The sequence below is a fragment of the Falco rusticolus genome, chromosome 3, assembly GCF_015220075.1.
Source record: "Falco rusticolus isolate bFalRus1 chromosome 3, bFalRus1.pri, whole genome shotgun sequence".
In the NCBI taxonomy this organism is placed as follows: Eukaryota; Metazoa; Chordata; class Aves; order Falconiformes; family Falconidae; genus Falco; species Falco rusticolus.
In genome coordinates, this window is record NC_051189.1 from 36,235,342 (window position 1) to 36,255,647 (window position 20,306).

General features: G+C 43.0%; 1 protein-coding gene across 7 annotated transcripts in view; it reads left to right on the top strand.

The window, feature by feature from the left end:
• TPD52 (tumor protein D52) overlaps nucleotides 1-20,306 on the top strand; it is a 127,848-nt gene that overhangs the window by 8,688 nt on the left and 98,854 nt on the right. For 2 of the 7 annotated variants that reach the window (XM_037382211.1, XM_037382207.1), the window contains exons 1-2: nucleotides 13,763-14,245; nucleotides 19,214-19,329. In XM_037382211.1, the coding sequence (XP_037238108.1) occupies nucleotides 14,095-14,245; nucleotides 19,214-19,329 (267 nt within the window). In that variant the 5' untranslated portion in view covers nucleotides 13,763-14,094. Of the gene's footprint in view, nucleotides 1-13,758; nucleotides 14,246-19,213; nucleotides 19,330-20,306 lie in introns of those variants that run through there. The other 5 variants (XM_037382208.1, XM_037382209.1, XM_037382204.1 and 2 more) reach the window with 4 other exon arrangements.

The following is a 20,306-nucleotide window of genomic DNA, read 5'->3' on the forward strand; positions in this document are numbered from 1 at the left end:
ACCTTCTTGTATTCTGGACTGTGACAGCCTTTGTGTCCGCTGCCTGAGCAGACTCTTCAGGTGCTGCGCAGCTATAGTGCCCGGAGTAGGTAATGTACGGATCCTTGAGCAAGGGATGCATCCTGGATGTGTCCACCTGCCGTATGCAGAGTGTTGGCATGTGGTCTGTCACTACCTCCAGAGGCACTTGAAGGAACAGGGAGCAGATGTTACTGCAGAGATAATTTGTCTGGACATCTGAAGAAGGGTGGGTGATGAGTCTGAAATGGCAAGCTGGGGTTGTGCTGCTGCCTGCCAAGCAGTTGCTCATCCCGGATCTTACTGAGCACAGCATGGATCTGGCGTTGTACGTCTCCCAGGTCCTGGGCCATGTTTGGACCCCTGCATTCTATCTTTCCCACCAGCTCCTGCTCCAGGGTGTGTGGGGACCTCGGCCCAAAGCTTGGGCTGGGGACGCACACCCCAAACCCAAGTTAAGGATGTGTGTGTGGGGATCCAGTGCTCCATAGAAGTTGGCCTTTAGTTTATGTAGCTTAACTGCTGAAAACTCTAGTGTGGCTTCTAGCTGGCTACTGCTGTTGTATGATTTAAGTGCAGTAATTTGGAAGGAGGGGAAGACTTTAAAGCTTTACTGCTGTTTTCTCCAATAAGGCAATACTTAACTGCAGTGAAGGTGTCTTCAGGACACCCATGTTAAACCTCCTCATCTGAAGACTGAGGAAGGAATAAACAGTCCCTGCTACCATTCAAATAACTGTTTTTAGGAATCAGTGTTAAATACTAGTCTTTTCTGAAGTACATTTGCATTTCTTAATGCACGTCTAGCAAATGCTGAGGTACAGTGGTGAGACCTGTCTATCTTGTGAACCGCTCCTTGAGTTTTGTCTACTGATCTTGATGCTCTGCCAGGGCTGCAGCTCAGTCTAAATAATGGTCCTTTCTGGGTTTGGTGCCTTGCTAAAACATGTTTAGCACTTTACTCAGTCTAGCAGAACGAGTGTGAATACTCAGGATGTAGTAGTAAACTTCCTTGGAAAAGTAAAATGCAGTGGCTGCATGTCTTTTTTTGAATAAGATCTTGATTTCTAGACACAAACAAGTCCTGCTTTCCTGCTCTTCATGTGAATATCTAAATACTCAGTCAACTGTGTTTTTCTGAAGGCATCTCTGATTATGTAATAATAGGGGCAGAATTCAGTTTTGGACTGCATTGTTTCCAACGGTTAATTTGTTCAGAGAAGTGTGTCCACTGCAAATGCATCCTTTATTACTTAGTTCCAGCAACCAGTGCTGCTGTTCGATATAAACTTGTTTAGTGGTGTTTCCCATCAAGGGAGGAAAACCCCAGAAGTTCACAAGGCAGGTAACAGCTGCTAGAGATGCCGCATATGTTGCAAGGCCCTGCCACCATGTGCAGTGCCGCACAAACTGCCCTCTGGTTAGGTTGGTTAGGTAGTACAGGGTGATTCTGTAAAGAAGCAAGAGTTTCATGGCTTTGCTGGAGTGTGTATGGGGGTACTTGTTCAGTATGTTTCTCCATGAGTCGTGGTTCTGAAGACTTGGTTTTAACAGTCCAGCAGTCCCGCAGGAAAGGCAGTTGGTGCTTTGAGAGCATGACTGGAACAGCAGGGGTGACCTTTTTGCTTAATGCATCTCTCTGGGTGCATTGCTTAATATCAGCTTCTGAGCTGTAAGTTGTTTGCATTGTTAAGTGTATAATTTGTTCCTGCAAATTGTTCTGGGTCGGGCAACCCCTAGTATCAGTACAGGCTGGGAGATGAACGGGTTAAGAGCAGCCCCGAGAAGGACTTGGGGTACTGGTGGATGAAAAGCAGGGTGTGAGCCGGCACCCGGCAATGTGCACCCACAGCCCAGAAAGCCACCCATCTCCAGGGTCACATCAAAAGAATCCTGGCCGGCGGGTTGAGGGAGGTGATTCTGCCCCTCTACTCCACTCTGGTGAGACCCCACCTGGAGTGCTGCGTTCAGCTCTGGAGTCCTCATCAGAGGAAAGACCTGGACCTGTTGGAGCGGGTTAGGAGGAGGGCCACAAATATGATCAGAGGGCTGGAACACCTCTGCTTTGAGGAAAGACTGAGAGAGTTGGGGTGGTTCAGTGTGGAGAAGGGAAGGCTCTGGGGAGACCTTGTTGTGGCCTTCCAATATTTCAATGTTTTTAAAAAAAAAAAAAAAGAAAGTTGAGGACAGACTTTTTAGTATGGCCTGTTGCTGTAGGACAAGGAGGGGTATTGGTTTTAAACTAAAAGAGGGTAGATTCAGACTTAGATACAAGGAAGACACCTTTTATGATGAGGGTGTTGAAGTACTGGAGGAGGCTGTCCAGAGGGGTGGTAGATGCTCCATCCCTGGAAACATTCAAGGTCAGATTGGATGGGGCTCTGGGCAACGTGTTGTAGTTGAAGCTGTCCCTGCTCGTTGCAGGGGGTTGGAACTAGACGACCTTTAAAGGTCCCTTCCAACCCAAACCATTCTATGATAAATCACAGACACTTTCTGGATCTTTAATTGAGAAACTTATGTTAGCCTTGAAGAGTATTTTCGGACATCCTGCTTTGATACCTTTCTGTGTGGATTGCAGATGAATGCTATGGTTGACAAGAGCAGTGGTGAGCAGAGAGATTTAGTTTCTGCATATTTCTAAATGAGAGCAAGTGAAAACTGTTGGAATTAGTGCTCTGAAGCTGAAAGGTTTTAGTTGGCTTGCATGCCTGTCACTGAGCATGTTTTCTGGCATGGAAGATTTTTGAAGATTATATAAGAAAGCAAGCAACTTAAATGTCAGTGGAATCATCAGAGCAACCTGTTGAGTGTTTCTTGTAGAGATGAGGAAGTGTTTTTTGAGTAAACAGCAAAAGGGAGAGCTTTACCAGAATAAATTTACCATCATCTTAAATTCCATTCTAGCATGCTGGTACACGAGGTCTTTAATATGATTCTGTTTTTTATTTACAACTCGAGAACAAACTTTACTTTGGTGAATCACAGAAATGTACTTCCCTCCCATCCCTAATGAAAAGTACTTGCCTATTCAAGAAGCATCTTTTGAGAAAGTGAAAATATGGAATGGCAAGAGGGGATACCGAAGTCAAAGGAAGACCTCTGCATGTCATGAAGAGGAGGTGAGAAGACTTTTTAAGCTCTTAGGGAGGGAGAACTGATAAGTTGAGGACAAAACAAGTTTCGGGTGAAATGACTAAACTTTTATAATCTGCCTGTTTTAAGGCAGTGTCACTAGAGAGGTCTTGTTTCGCCTTCATGCAAGGTGGTGGCAGCAGCATTTCTGAGGGGTGTGATGGCTCCTTAATAATAATGCCATATCACAGCTTCCTAGCTAATGTGCATGCTAGAGGATTGACAGCTGGGAACAAGCAGTATGCAAGTCAGTGCTTGGACTTTCACCTCTTCAGTATCCTGGTCCAGTTTTTATATGACAATGCAGAATTAAAAAAATTGTGAATTACATTATTAGTAACTGTTTAAGCTCTGAATTATTCAGAGTGTTTTCTGTGCTGATGGATGAGCTATGATGTGCCAAATGTGATGTAACAGTAACCTGCTGGGTTTCAGCTAGACCAATCCTTACGCATCAAACCTGAAAAGTTTACCAGGCTAATCCATTAGACTGGAACATGTCCAGGACTTACAGTGGCTATGAATGTATGATTTTGGTTTGGTGGGGTTTTTTTGTTGTTTGTTTGATGTTTACAGTTGTGAAATGGGGTGTATGATGGGTTAGCTTGTGCAATAGAGAATGATGCTGAACTTAGCAGTGCAAAGCTTTATTCTTAGAGTTAGCAGTGATGTTCAGTTCTTGGTCAAATACTGTGAGGAGGCAACTTGTAGAAACAGTGCAGTGCAGTTTTGGACCAACTGCTCACTAAAAGCAGTGAAGGTGTGCTTTCTTTAAAAAAACCAAACATAAAAAACCAAACCCAAACCACACAGAGCCAAACACATCCCCCCCCCCCCCCTTTTCTCCCCTGCCCAACTTCTAGAGCTGAAGCAGTTTCCTTCAAGACACACTGTTCAAATTTCAGTCCTTCAAACCCACTGCACTTCTTCCCTCTCCCTGTAGTTTCCATCATGCTGGCTGTACCAGAATCAGGAAAAACGTCTACCTGACTTTATGTTCATCTAGATGTGTCTTTACAATTTGTCTACTCATATACTTCAGTAAAATGTTTTAACTTGCTCTATTTACACCACTGTGAAACGTGAGGAGTCTGGAAATCAGTTTATCCAAGCATAATGGTGATAGGAAAATTTACCTTTGTATAGAATGGACTGGGACACAATTAGATCATGAACAAATATATGACTACTGCTTGGAAATCTGGAGAGATTAGTACTTTTCTGATCTGAACCTGTGTAGGCTGTAGAAAAGCAAATACAGATTGTCTGTAGTGTCACCCAGAGGCAGAACGTGATGCCTTGTGTCCAAAGTCTGATCTGATGGAAAGAGGTATGCTCAAGTTCTTCTAGGACCTGGAGATCTTTGAAAGCTTTATCTCTTTGTAGGGAAAAATCTCTGGACAAACTTTCTTGACCCTTTTCCTTGCTTTCCTCTGGTTTTGGAGTGATTAGTGTTCTGTGACTGTCTGTTGCTTTTGTGTGACAGCAGTATCTCTCCAGGCTAACAGTTTAATTTACTGCCCTAGTCTGACTTGGAGTAGGAGCAAATGTCTCTTAACAGGATTTACTCAGCTCAAGCAGCATTAAAAGTCATTCGAGGACATACCAATCAGATAAAATCTCAGAGTACTTATTAATATAATGGAAACTTCAGTGGTCATAATACCTTAAAGGTAGTGCATTATCTGCTTTATATTAGAAAAAAATAAGCCAGTAGTGCAGTTGGCTTGTTAATGAATTGCCTGTGGTTCATTGCGTGCACAGTTGCAGAATTCTCCCTTTTATCTTTTAAATGAGATTTAAGAGCAGTTTGCAGAAATGTTCAAGCCCCATGTCTTGAGTTTGACCAATTTGCAGCCCCGGCAGAATGCGGTTCAAGGTCCCTTTGCTAGTGACAGCCATTGCTCCAGATCAGTTTGGAAGCACTGCAGGAGTTAGTGCTGCCCAGCTGGGCATGCCCTGTAGCAGTATGGGCAAGTAGCAGCCAAACCCCATCTGGAATAGGGCAATTCAAGCACTGCGTGGTTGGATGGGTGACTGGTAAATGCTGGACTGTAGAGGAATAGGTAATGTATCTTGTTTGATGCTGCAGAGAAAACAACACAACTTTGTGTTTTCAAATGAGAGATACCCAGTAATAGTGAACCGCTGCATCAATGTGCAAGAGTTCTTCATACCAGCAATCTGTTGGTGTGCCATTAGTACTCCTGTGTTGGGCCTTTCTTATGTTTAGGCGAGCTCACCAAAATGCTGCAGTGGGTGAGAAATGTAAATGAGTAATACAGGCTTGTCTTTGTTATGGGCTCATCTGCTCAGATAAGGTATGTAACTGCCTCAGTGTCTATTGTTGGCTTTGAAGTACCTCATGGACAGGCTGGTTCTCTGAAGGGTTTGTGGCAAAAAGCATTGCTAGTCTAAAGGTGTGATTTGACTGGTTGAGGAAGGGAGGATCAGTAGTGTGTTCTTATGACTTGAGAGATTTCTGGGGCACGTATGATTGCATATTTATTGTACCAGTGCACTTCAAGTTAAGCGAGGTTTTGCGGTTTCATGGACATTTTGCACTATGTTCTCAGATAAGGAAAGTGCAAAAACGTTAATAGGGTTTCTACACAGCTTACTACTTGTGATTGCTTGTGTTGGAGAAATTATACTTTAAGTGTTATGCAATTACACTTATTTGAAAGCACCAGTTTAAGATTTAAACTTGGTTAGTCAAGGCCTCAGAAGAGAAGAGAATATCAACCTGATGGTTGCCGTCGACATGTTACATTATTAAGCCAAAAGTTTGTCTGTCACACATAACTGAATAACTACATGTAGCTTAAGCAACGCATGTTTGGAACGTTTTGTGCCAGCTTTTGTCTGGACTGAAGAGCTTTGCTAGGAGAACCTGAGAGCAAGCACTAGGGAAAGTTGCTGGAGGAGTAAAGGATGCTGCACTGGAGTGGTGAGGAATAAATTGAGGAGACTGAGAAGGAAATTAAAAGACTTCAGACTAGTTTCCCCAGGCTCTGTTTAACTGATAATTGAAGGGTAAGAGGAAGAGAGGTTCCTGATATAAGGTAGCTTTAGTGTAATGACACTGATGCCTAATTAGTCTGCTTCAAGCTTTTCTTTGTATACAAGGGTGAACTCTTCCTGATGCAGAGGCATACTTTTCATGTTCCTCTGGGGGAAGGCAGGGTCAAGCAGTAGCGGATGGCTTTATAAAACGTATTTTCTAAGAGCTTCTTCTGTGTTAAAGGTTTGGAATCATGTGTGGTGCCCAAGAAGTTGCTTGCTCATTCCTCTTGTGAGCAAAATGTAAGCCAGTCCCTCCTACGCAAATACAGGACTTTCCCCCCTCAGAATCTGGCCCAGTTGATCACTACCTTTTCCCTGCAGACTTCTAACTGCAATCAAAATAGTCTCTGCCGTTGTAAATCCATTTGCCTTGCTTGTCAGCTGTCATAATACTCCTGTACACTGGGGAGATGTGTGGAAGTGCAAAGTCTCTTGCGAAGTCTCTGCCCATACCTCAGTTTAGAAAGGATAGGAGAAAACTGAACTTCATTCTGTCAATAGACAGGTATTTGCAAATCTAACTCATAAGATGAAGGGCTGGCCACAGACCTCCTATGGGGCAGGACACCAGGACTCGCTTGTGTTCCTGAACTGTCTCTTTCAGGGTTGCAGACCTTGGAGGATCTGGGTGAGCAGCCTGTGACTTTGTACAGCTGTTGTCTTAATCACAGAATGGTTGAGGTGGGAGGGGACCTCTGGAGGTCATCTGGTCCAACCCCCCCTGCTCAAGCAGGGCCACCTAGAGCCGGTTGTCCAGGACCATGTCCAGATGGCTTTTGAATATCTCCAAGGATGGATCTTGTGAAGTACATACTCTAAGCCATGTTGCTTCCATCAAATTTTGTGCTGCTTAGGTGCTTCTGTACTCTGTACTTCTGTCCTCAATAGTAAGTGGTGCAAATTCTGTGCTACACCAAATCCAGGCACGACCTTGGTAATTATGTGGTGGGAGCTAGTGTGTACTTCAGCCATTGGAGAGTGCTTGCTGGTATTACTAAGGTGCTTTGGGTCATATTACTAAGTGCTTGCTAAGATTACAGATGATGCTTTTATTTAGTGATTATCCTTTCAGATACCACAGTACATGATTCAGCCTAATACATAATTACAGCCTAATCAAATCTGCTGTGTTTTTAAAACTGCAGTATCATTGTCATGGTGGGACCTGATACAGTGGTGTGGGAATGGTGGACTTTTCTGGAGCTGCTTTTCAGAAATAGAAGCTCTGAGGTACAGTGTTGAAGAGGAAGGTTTGCTTTAAGGGTGCAAAAGAGCAGACTTGTCTTCCAAGGTAGGTTGGGAGTTACTCCAATCAGTCACTCAAGTAAAACTTTTAATTAGATTGCAATGTTACATACTAAAACTTTGTTTAAAACAATCCCTTTCTGCAGTACTGCCTTTTCTTTCTAATCCTTTTCCAACTGTCATCTGGCTGCAGCTCAGCACTGTTTCTTCAGCATTTTTGACAAGTTCAGTCTCTGGCCAGGGATCAGACGCTAGAGAATGGCAGTGTAACTGGGGTAAGTGGCTGAGTCAAATAAATACGTTCCTCTAAAATCTACCTGACTGTTCTAACACTCTTATCTCACTGGGAAATGTTTCTGTGTATTTGCAGAGTTTGGCTTGACTTCTTGGAAGTCAATGCAGTGCCCTTCCTGATCACTGGTTTTGGAGTGCTGGGTACTGTGTCCTTTGTCCTGGACTCTTCCCACAGTCTGGAAACACTTTTCACCTGCTGTTGCTGGAGCTGACAGATGTGGCTGCTTTGGCTGCTGTTTGAGACACAGAACTTTGCCATAAGTCTGGGATTTCTGCCTAATGAAAACCTTGTCAGTGCTGGAGCAGATATCTGGTGGTGGAGAACCTGTGCAAATGCAGAGACTTTTGTCTGATATGAATGGGTTGAGTCTTACTGTGGTATCGGCTTGTCCAGTGGCAAAATATGCTGGAGTGTGGATCTATTCCCTCACAAGACTGCAGGAAATGAGCCTGAGTTTATAATTGGATTGGGAGGAGAAGAGAGCAGAACTGCTGCCTTTGCTAAGATGTACATCAGCTGTCTGAAAGGCTGTGGGCTGAGACTTCGGTTTAAGAAAAGAGCAGTACTAGCAACCCTGTAATCCTTAACTGTAACGCTCAAAAGTGTTTGTCTTGCAGGGTGATACATCTTGGGATAGTACTGATCATTCTAAGAAGGTTTTGTTTGTTTGGGCTTTTTGGTTGTTGGGTTTTTGTTGGTGGTTTGGGGTTTTTTTTGAGTAAGTGAAGGCAGCATTTAGTCAAGAAAATGCTGGAGAAGATATTTCTATATGAAGAATCATACTGGACAATGCTGTTGCATCATGGAGAGCTAGTCTAGAGGAAGCATGTCGGGGGAGGCTGAAGAAAGGAGGTTAATATGGTGGTGTTGAGTTGGACTCTCCTAGAAGATGGCAAATGCCTAAACCCTTAAACCACAGTGTGCTGACTATTACTAACAGGGCTGCAGAAGCCTGTACGCTTACTGTTCAGGAACTGGTATAGCTGTGTGGCTCCATTCATGTAATGCATAAATCTCGGGGCCTGAAAGCATTATCTGCTGTTAAAAGGGAGCAGAGAGAGCACAATATGGGAATAGGAGCATGAATGTACTAATTTAAGGCTTGCTTAGTGTTTGGGCTTCTGTCCTATTGCTACCTGGCTTCTTTCTCTCTTAATGCAGTTTTAAGGCCTTGGATCAGGTGCTGAAAGGCTTTAGTTGTCTGTAAATTGGTAAGACTTTGAAGATCAAAATGATGCTACACAGAACCTAGATTGGCTTAAGATGCTTAAGTAGCTTTATAGCTCTTAAAATGGCTTATGCCCTGTAAAACTCGGTTGGAACGGGGAGAGGACCCTGACTGTTGCTGCCTGATTGGGACCTACCTGGGAAAGATGGGGTGGGGGAAGACCTGGCTGGAAATCTTTACCCCAGCTGCAGTTACTGGAAGGCCTCCAGTCAGTCTTGCTTGTTAGCAGACTGTAGAATATTCAAATTCAGACCATGTACAGGCTGAGCAGGCAACTGAATCTTAACAGTCAACCTTGAAACGAGAGAGTGAATCTTTTTGCTATGCCTCCCAAAAAGAGCAAGTGTCTCTTCCCCCTCTTTGGCAACAAACTTTTCCCCTCATCTTCCCCCATCCTCTTTTGCTTGCTGAATTAAGTGCTGGATAATGGTAGCCATTCCAAAAGTATGGGCAGTGGCACACAAGTTTGGTCTCTCTGTGCTTAAACAGGACACAAACACAGGATGTCCAGGATGGTGAAGGTGGTGTCTGTGTAGCAGCAGAACTCTGATTTAATTATGCACAGATCTTGTGGATTCGTTCAGGTAGCTTTATCCAAAGTATTGTTTGGATCTTGTGCTAGGGTAGTCTCTGCACTCCTCTAATTCTGAGGCATTAGTAGTAGCCTTTGTATTGTGAGTTTAACTCTTTGTATGAAACACTACTGGATACATAGCTTAGTTTCTTCAAAGCCCAGAGGTGGTATTTAGTCACACTTGAACTGGATTTGGTTTCTTTAGGGTAAGAGTGATATAACTTTTTCATGTATAAACTATTGTTCTGCTAGACCTAAATGTGGGAAAAGCTTCCTTCTCTCCAAGGCTGCCATAACATCTTATCCTTGCTTAGCTACCAACAGGGTAGAAATGCTCTAATACTATATTATTTTACTTAAATTGCTGCTAGGACCTTGGACTAAGGTGGAAGCTGCTGACCTGGATAGCAGGTGGTATCTGAAGAAAGAACAGTGTCTGAGACTAGAAGGCAAATACCTGCTTAACAGTGTTTGCTCAAACTTAACGTCTTTTCTAGCTGTGCAGTAAGGTCCCTCCCTTTTGATTCGGGACATGCACAATCTGTGTTGGCTGTTGGTGCTAAATAGTTACCTGGGAAAGCTTTAAGCACACTCTAACCTTAACAGAGGAGATTACAACATGATTAATGATAGGAGTTGTAATGGTAACACTTTGCTGAGGCTTGCTCAGCCTTCCTGAGCCACTTTGTGACATTCAGTTGAACTTGTCAGTAATTGGTTCAAGCATCCTTGACAGAAGTTATCTACCTCAATGCCAGTCTTTCAAACACTAGCTTCTAAAATGGCATAGATGACTTCAGTACCAATCTCTTAGTTATCCCAAGTTGTTAAGGCCAAATGAGTACTTGTTCTGGAACAGAAAAATCTTTAGTTTTAATCTCTTACATAGTAAGCACAATCTCACTGCTCCTTGTCTGTGGAGCAGGTGCATCTTTGGGCTTCAGGTACTGACTTGCAGCTGATACCTGCAGTAACTACTAAGGTACACCTCTAACAATTGAATTTAGTATGCAGGGCAAAGATCAAAGATACTTGAGCATCACAGTAAGTACTCTAAGCCACGTAACAGAAGTCTAAACTTAAGCTACAGCTCTAAAATGTATGTTTTGCACTGGGAAGGCAGAGTACATCTAGGAAGGTATGGCTCTACAGCCTCAGTTTTACCTCAGGCCAGCTGCATGTGTTCTGATTTACCATGAGCAGTGAGGAGGAATGCCATGCAGTGGGATATTTGGGTCCTGGGAGGGCCCTTTAGGAAGGCCTCATAATGAGCCTGTTTTCATAGTGCAGACATAGCTTGGTTCCTGCCATTGCCTAGCTACGTTCAGACTGAGAGCTGTAAAACTCGTCAAAAAGCTTCACGCTGCAGAGCAAAAACTCTTTTCAGTTCCATGTGGTTGCCATGTGTCATCCCCATCCTGCTTTGTTCCCTTGGGGCCATCACTTTAATCTGGAAAGTCCTTTGGAGAGATTAATTCCTCCTCCAAATGTGCCACACTAACAGCTAGCAGGACCTATCTTCTTCTGTCCGCCTTTAGGCAGTATAGGAGAAATTCTGCCTTGCTCTGCCCGGGATGCCTGCGTGTGCTAAGCTGCTACTGGGGAAGAAGCAGATAAACTGTTACAGCTACTAAGGCAGTACTTGTCTTGCCTGAAGTGGATGAGGTAGGAATGACAGGTAGCCTAGAAGTTGTCCTACAGCAGGTTTGGTAGGGTAGACTGCAGTCCTTTTTCTTACAGCTAGGTTGGCTTGTACTTGAGTGTGAAGACCATCAAACTTCCGTAGGTGATAAAGAAGAAAGTTGTTCTGCATGACAGCTTCCTTTATAACCAGGTAGGATGTGTAGCTGAGAGTAAGTGAGGAGCTATGCTCCTGTAAACTCCTGCAAGTAAGAGAGCCGAGGCTGATGTGTTTAGGCAGCTTGTTTGGGAGGTGCTATAACAACCCAGCTGTATGGCCACTATAAGGTAGATTAACCTGAGCAAAGAGGGCAGTTTGAAGCAAGGAGTGCTTGCAAAGGCCCTCTCTTGGGAGGGATCTTAGGACAGTAATATTTCTAAAAAACAGAGAATCGTCTTGCATGACTTCTGGGCTCATGCTCAGGTTATGCGTAAGCCAGGGCAAAAGCAGAATTCAGCTTCTCATGTGGAGTCTTGGGCTTGTAACTCAGCAGACTTTCCCTGTAAGCCGAAGTTATGTTCTAGTGTTGGGCAACGTCCTGTACTTGTGTCTGCAACTACACTGAAGATGTGTCAGAGAGTTTGGCCCATATGCGCTTCCTGTGGTGATGACAGACCAGGTCAGCGGTCTCAGATTTGCAATCCAGATGTTTCTAGGGAGATAAAACCAACTTTTGCACAATAAAGATGCAAAAGAGTACTAATTTCTTTGAAGGGATGGTATGAGGTAAAATTGAATGCAGAGAGTTTCCTGTAAATCACAAGAACATACGTGTTGACTCCAGTAAGTGCCCTTGGCCAGGAGATGGTAGTGCTGATTGTTAGCAGGGATGAGCAAATCTTTGTAAGGGCTCTTTTTCCTATGGTAGCTACTTTCAGGCATTGTAGCCTGCTAGCATTGACTGGTGTTACATTGAATGATTCTCTGGGGTTGGGAAAAGTTGTAGGGGGTAGCTTTACTTTCACACTTTTTCTGTGTTGGGAGAGTGTCAGTAGAACACACCCAGCTCTTCCAGTGTGCCACATCTGATAAGTTGTCATTTTGTCTAATCCAGTTAGTACAATTACTGCCCAAGCCTTTTGCAGGGAATGCAGTCCCCGCCTGCTGAGTTACAGGAGGGAAGGCTGCAAACCAGAATCAGTAGCTATTCTTACTAGTGCGTGTGGTTGATAGAGAGTATATTAACCCTGTAGCCATGTTAGTTCTCTGCTGCCTCTGGATGCTTTAACTAGAATCTGTGACCAAAGCTTTGACCTTTGTCAGGTGAACTTTGTAGTATTTCTGGCAGATGCCACAGTCATGTGTCGGAAATGCAGAGGGGCATTGCATTTTCCTCTTTTCAGTGGGTTCGGAAAATGGCAGAGACCTGTGTTTCTGGTTCTGGCACTCTCATTGTCATGAGACTGCAGGGAATCTGGACCAGAAGCCAGTGTAGGTCGGCAGCCTAAAGGAAGTGTTCTTTAATTAGCTGGAAGGTCAGTGAGCACAGGAACAGACTGCAGTGGCAATGGGAAGTTAAAACTTCAGAAGTGGTATGCTTTCTTCCAGGGAACACATTGTCTAGGCTTGACATGGGGTATGCTGCAAGGCTCCTTCACTTTCGCAGCACTGAACAGAGGGTGGTGTGATGCCGCTGACTGTCTCTGTCTTAAAACATCACTCTTATGGTGGAGAAAAAGATTAACTTCCATTTGGTTATGCTTTTCTGTGTGCAGGCTGAAGTGAAGAGCCGAGGTGGAGGTGTGAGGCTGAGAGGAAATTGTTGCTCAGCTGTAAGGGCAATCTACTTACTGCTAGTAAGGTTGTTTCTCAGTGAAAGAAGCTGGCCTTGGGGAAAAAAGAAAATAGCGAAGCACTGCAAAACTGTGCTGAGTGCCTCTTTTAGGTAAGAAGCACTTCCGTTTCCCAGAGCTAAATCCTGTACCCCCAGCATGAAGTCAGATGGTTTACATAAGTTGATCTTTCTTCATGGTATACGTGTCAAAACATGAATACATTTCATCAGGACAATGCATTCCAGTGTTAATGGTTCATGGCGTAACTGGCTGCTCTGAATGACGCTGGCTGAAGCACCAGGGATATAGGGCAGTGCACTTCAGTAATCTTTTTTGGAAAAAAACCCAATAAAACAAAAAATAAAACCAACCCACAAAAACCCCAAAACCTCTCGCATATGTTTAGCCTCATGGGCAAAAATCATAGTGCACATTAGCATGTTCATTACAAAACCTAGACAGTGGTTATAGCATAGCCTTCAGAGATGAGCGCTGCTTTCCTCTATTTTGAGCTCACACTAAAGCGTGATACCTGGGCAGCAGAGACTGGGTTCTGGCTACTGATAATTACACTGGCAGAAGCAGCTGGAGAAGTAGTTACGCACACAGAATTTTCCATTAATCAGAGGAAAAAGTCCTACACAGATGGTATATAGGATAGATTACGGCTAGTAATCCTTTTGTGTCCTAGAAGATTAAGAATATCCTGGTGTAGCTGCAGTCAGCTGACCTTTTTTTACTTAAATCATTGAAAATTCTTGATGCAGTTCTGCAGAGGACCAAGGCTTTCCCAGAAGCCACAAACGGTGTACTGTGAATGTTTGTTAAAGGAACGGTCTGTTCAAGTCCAGCGCCGGATTTACAGGAACTTAACTTTGTGCCGTGTAAACAGCAGCAGCTACAAGATGGCTAAGAAATCACTTGCTAGATGGCTCTATCAAATCTAACAGAGGCATAAGAGAGCTCAGTTTTACAAGGAGGTATAGCGAGTGGTCATGTGAAGGAACAGAGGGTTTCTGAATCCTGCTGTCTGGGTCACCCAGAAAGCGAAGATGAGCGTTTCAGTGGAAGAAGAGGATGGCTGCGCGTTCTGAATTTTCTGGCATGGATCTGTATGAGGATTACAAATCACCCTTCGATTTCAATGCTGGAGTGAACCGAAACTATCTTTACCTGTCGCCTAGCATAAACCTTTCTCCACCTGGATCGCCTACACTGGTGAAGTCTGGTAACTTCCTTCTTTTTTTTTTTTTTTTTTTAAAAAACCTCTAGATGGAAAACTTAGATTAATATCTGTAAAAAGGAACTTTTCAAATTAAGAATCTATAAAATTTGGCTGAAACACCAGTGTAAATGAAGGTGAAAGCTGATCTGCTGTAACTCTGGTAGTTTATTAGCTTTGGTGTGTCATGTAGGTAGTATCTCATGCTATGCATTTACCAGCTTTACCTTATTTGATACTTCTTAATTCAGTAGAAAGGCAGAAAGGAAAACAAGGTGACCCAAAAAATTAGGAACAAAAGCACAGCTTCTGCAAGATTGAACTATTTGGCTTAGTTTGACTATTAGCTTTTTTGTGGAGAGGTTAGGAATTGCATACTTAGTATGACTTCAGAGCACTGAATAGTCTAACGTCTGCTCTTGCCTTAGTACTGAAAATACACTGATTAATTAAAATGCCCTCTAAAACATTTACTATGTTCCACCTAGTATTTAAAATGCTGTAAATCTTGTGCCTGCAGATACTAACTGTACTTGCACTCCCCTGAGGAAGTGGCTGTTGTGTGTTGTGCTGGAGCAGCGTCCGTCTAGTGCTTAACCCTACTAGTTTCTAGCTAGTAAATTGTACAGAACACTTATGGCTGTGCCCTCCAATGCATCCTAGTCTGGTTTTACCACCTTTCCTTTCCATCATGTGCTGCCAGACATGATCTTCCAGAGTAATTAAAAATATAGAAAGCTTAGTCCTACTTCAGGTGTGACAAGGCAAAGCAAAATTACGTTTATTTAATGGGCTTGTTCTTTAAAATCTTAAAGAAAGGTGCATCCCTTGGGGAACTAAAGGAAACCTCTGAATTTGTGAACTGGGGCCTCTGGGAAACAGTGGTCAGCTTTCACTTCTGCAATTACTGTATCTCCCATCTCTTCTAAAGCAGGGGGGAGCAGTCCTTTGTATCTGGTGGTGATGCATCACCAGAAGCACTAACCTTTGCTGAGCTTTTTTTTTTTTTTCCTTTTTCATTCACTTTGAATGAATGTATGATTAGCGTTTGGGAGAAGCCCAAGAACTTTTTCCCCTGAGCTGAAGAAGTATGTCTCACTTTGCCTTTTTCACTGAGATAAATGTGAAGCACTTCAATTTGATCTTTCTTATATGTTGCAAAATAAATATCCTCTGTAGCACTGTATGTTACTCAAATGTTGGAGTGATCTTAAACCTTGTAACAGCTTGTTCTCCTGAACTCTGAAGTGCCTTTTTTCTTTGGCTTTGCCAACTGTATAGTGATAGCCAAAATACTCATTCTGAGTGTCTCACAGAGAATGTGTCTGAAGATAAACCTTTGTGAAGGCTAACCCTCCCCCACCCCAAAGGCTGCTCATCTGAAATGACCACTACTTCCTTAAACTGCTAATGTTTACTGCTGATCTCTGAATTCAGGCCAGAAAGAGGTAGGAACCTCTGGTCAAAATAGGGCACGAACTTTGGTTGAAACTAACCAAAGCAAATGCCAAACCAGGAATGACTCCAATGCTTTGCCTACCCTGGAAGAATAATAGGCATTTAAGTGCCGTCTCCCTAAACGTAGTCTATGGAGTCCTAATCAACTAACCTTTTCATGTCTTTATTTGGTTCATATAAGTAGATCTAATAAACTGCTGGGATAATATGTTAGTATTAGAAATACAGACACCTAAAAACTGACCTTAAAACTAGTTACATTTTCATAATACTAGATAAGTCTTCCCATTTTTCCCCCCCAATGACATTTTTACTCTGTTTAAGAGTTTGAGATGCAAAATGTTCAGCTAAACTTGGTTATAGCAATCAGAGTACCAAATGACTGAATTTTGAGTCCTTTGCAACCCTGAAAATGCAAAAGAACTAATGTAATGAAAGGTAACAAGTTGGAAGCCAATAACAACAGTTCTGCTGGTGAGCAGAAGACCACAATTGAGAAATGCTCTCTCAATAACAGACTGAGTTGAAGTATTTCCATCTGTTGGCTGACTGCTGTTTCCCTTTGTGGTTTCTTGCCCCAAACCCCACAAAAATGTCTAAGGTAAGCTGTGTACCTTTCCTTATGAAGCTTGCTTAAAGCCAGGATCTTACTGTCTGTCAGCCCTAGCTGATGGGTTGCAGCCACACCATTGTGGAGGTCTGTGGGTTGTTACCTTCTTGGTCAGGCTGCCTAACACTGCCTTCCTGTAGCACAGATGAGCTCTGTGTTCTGCAAGTATTGAAATGAACAGAGGAATGGGAGCAAAGCAAGCAGAGAGGTGAACAGTTACAGGGGAAGAGAAGGGAGATGACAGAATAAAGATTTATGGAAGGTGTTTGCATACTTCAAGTGCAGCTAAAGGAAAAGTAATAAATGGAAGGGTGGCGGAAGGCAAAGAGGAGAGGAAGGCATGGTCAGATGTACAGAGTGAGGTATGGAGGACTCTTGAGTAGCAGTGATTTCCTGTATTCCTGAAAGATCTAGAAATGGGAAGGGGAGGAGAGTTCATTCCCTTGCTTCTTACCATTGTGTCCTAAGTTCAGTGTAGGCAACAAGCAGCACAGACTCCCTTAGAACAATAGTTTTACAAAGGGAAGAAGGTGCATTCCCCAAACAGAAGCTATTGCTGCAGGAGACAATCCAGCATGTTTTCCTACTGCTGGATTGACTTGATCTATTTTTGGTAAGATAATCCAGATGACTTCATAACCAGATTTAACAGGCTCAGCTGGATGTGCTAATGCTCTTGGAGTCAGCATGGGCTTTTGTACTTGCAGACTTTCTGAAATGGCTTTTGCAATGGCAAGCTCTGTAGTCCTTGAAGGGCCTGCAGATGGACAATAAGGTCAGGAGTCAGAGGCCAGCCTCCTGGGGGTCATACAGAGTGTCAGGGGAAAATGCAGTTTAAATGGTTAGTGTTCCTTCAGTATAGGCATGTGTAACTAATAGGATAAATAGCAATTTGACTAAAAGGTATGGCATTCTTAACCATTTGATGTATAAAACAAAAATTATCTGATTGTGAGACATAAGCTGTAATCCTCTTTTTGGTGCTGTAGTGCTGTGTTTTGGTTTGGGCATTAAACTTGAACTTTTCTTCTGCCCTAGATTTCTGCCAGAAAAATAATGTATTTGGAAACCTGTAGGAAAGATGTCATGTTTGTGTAGAAGACAGACATAAATCTCTGGGGAAATGTGGCATAGATTTTACATATAATTGCAGAATGGGGTTTCATTTGCTTTCTGTACACTTCCTTCTTGGTGTGCTCTGTGGTAACTTAACATTTGCAAGTGTTCTGCCCATGTAGCGGTGTGCTTCTAGAGGATGAATGTTCTGGACACAAAGGCAGAAAACATACTGTTTCAGAAAGAACTTGTGGAATTGAGTTTTAACTGAGTTCAGTAACTTGATCGAGAACTTCTTTTCTTAGGCTTCACCTGCCGCTAGGAGCATGTTTCTTAGAATACCTACAACTAATTGCAGACTTACAGAATTGTTTTTTCCCTAACTCTTCAGTTGATTGTTATGCAGCTATTTGATGTCAAGCCTCATAATGAAATCATAGTGGTGGTCTCATTGCACGTTAATGAGTTTTTGGATTCCCAGACCAAATGGTAGTATGGAGTGCCATCAGAAGCTGCTGAAATGAGAATGGAATTTTATCTGGTTAATTACTATAGTGATTAGTAAGGGAACATTACTTAATATGTCCTCAACTTGTCTGAATTATAAATTTATATACATATACACACACTCACCCTCTCTTACAAACAATCAATCCTCCTGGGTTTTTTTTCTTCTATTTTAAGATTTTCTTTTTTACTATCTATAAAGCTATTTTACTTCTTGAACAGAGAATTAGTTCTAGGAATCCGTAACTATTCCACCACGCAGTCTCTCTGCAAATTAGAACAGAATTCCTTAATTCTGGCAAACCATGTTTAAGTCAGCTACAAGGATTCAAAATGGGGAGTCTTTTGCTGGAATATCTGTTTGTTGCATTAGAAGATGTTTAAAGTGATCTTACTGCAACCACTGAGGACTAGCAATAAATGAATCTTTAAAGCAAGCACATCATAGTAATACAAATAGTATTGTTCTCTCTCCTTTCCCTGAAGCTGTGAAGCTGAAATTTGAGGAAGACCATAGGGATGTTTGGGATTCATACAGAGTTTGGCAGTGTTTTAGTTTCTGGATTTGGAAGGGGAAGAGGCAGCAGTGTGAGTGGATGCACATCCCCATCAGTCCCTTCCCAGCACTCCACTGCTTTGTCTGAAGTGACAGCCTTTTGTTCCCAGGCTCCTTCTCTGGGCTTCTCACCTGTCTCAATGTCCAGGTGCAAAACCAGCAGCTGACTTCTAGTTCCGTGGTATCTGCAACTTTCTAGCCACAGTGGTCCCAGTTACTAGGGTCAGAGAGATTGTGCAGGGTATGGGGGAATAGGGGAATAGTTCGTACTTGCAGTGCAACCCTCTGCTGTTGCTGAGCTTGCTTGTCACCATGACTGTTCCCAGTGTGCTCAGAAAGGGCATTTTTTTTTTTATCTGATCCGAAGAGCAGTGAGGGAGGGAGCCTCAGCTTTGGTCTTGAGCGCTTCCAGAGTTTCTGTGCCACATGAGCAAGACCGAGCAGAGTGTGTAAGGACTCCTGGGCAGAGGTTGTATAGGAACCATTGGTTGGGACGTTGTGTTCTGCACCTTGCTTTCTATGGTAGTGGGCTGCATTGTTCTCAACGTGTCTCCAGTCTCCTATTATAGCAGCAGCTGCAATTATATTGAGCCTTAATACAACCTGATGGAACGAAACAGCCAGTAAAATGCCTCTGGTTTCCTGTACGCTGTAGTACTTGGGGAATGTGACTCTGGTGTCACATCAGGTTTTTTTGTCCACTGGCACAAAAGGGCTGCGTATTAACATTACCTGCTATCTGGCAGACTCGTGATGATCTGACTCTTAATGGTTTATTCACCTCAAGGGCTGCTGAGAAGTGACTCTATACCTGAGGTTGGAGAGGATGCTGCTGCTACAGTCGGTATGGCAGAAACACTCTCAGAAGAAGAACAGGATGAACTAAGAAAAGAGCTTGCTAAGGTAAACCTCTTGCAAATAGCTCTTAAACTGGTTTTGAGAATGAAAATCTGGGGTAACGCTGTCTCTGAACATAGAGTTAATGCTTTGCATATTTATTCTGTGAATGTCTAAAGCTAGATATGGCACTCCTGTGTATTGTGGGGAGGGAAAGGGAAGGTGTCAAGGAGGAAAGAACAGCCAGTTCTGGCTGTGGGGAATTAAGCTAGAAGTACTGAGCGTGCAGATCTTAAACCAAGATGTGTAAATGCCTAACCCTTTTTTTTCCTCAGGTGAGAAGGGAGTAAATAAGCTGTCACACAGAACATGGTTGGCAGCCAAAACCAAGTGTGGTCTCAACTGGTGTGGAGTAACTAAAGCTGTTGTTTTCATGAAGGATATTTTGTAATAATATTGATGTAGATACTGTTATGCTAATATCTAACCATGTAACTATTCTTGTCGGTAGTTCATGTAACAGAAATTTTTTGAGAGGGTTAAAGTAGTAGTCTTTGAAGGACAGTCAAATATTCAAGCCTGATACATGCATTTCAGAAGTTGTCAAAGTCAACCTTTGAGTCAGTCCCTTTTCTTTTGTAGTTTTGTGTGGCTTTAGGACCCTAATAGAAGACACTGACTTAAGACCAAGATTGGTAAATGAAAGTTAGCTGTGAAATAAACGCATTTAATGCAGTCATGGTTTTGGTAGTCCTGAGTATTATTTCATGCCAAAAAAATCAGCGGAAGATGAGGGAAATCTAGTCCTGCTAGGGTTTGTCACACTGGATGTTGAACAGGTATCCGAAAGAAAGGTGCATTGAAAATACTGGTATTTCCTCAAAGGAGCTTGAATGAGTGGGCAGCCTGATACTCTAAAGTAGGGTGGTCCAGTCTGGTTGAGGAAGTAGGATTGATGTATGCCCTTCACCTTTGTACTTACGACCTTAGTGCCTCTGTAACATCTGTATAGCCCACAGAATGGCATCCTAAAACTATTTTTG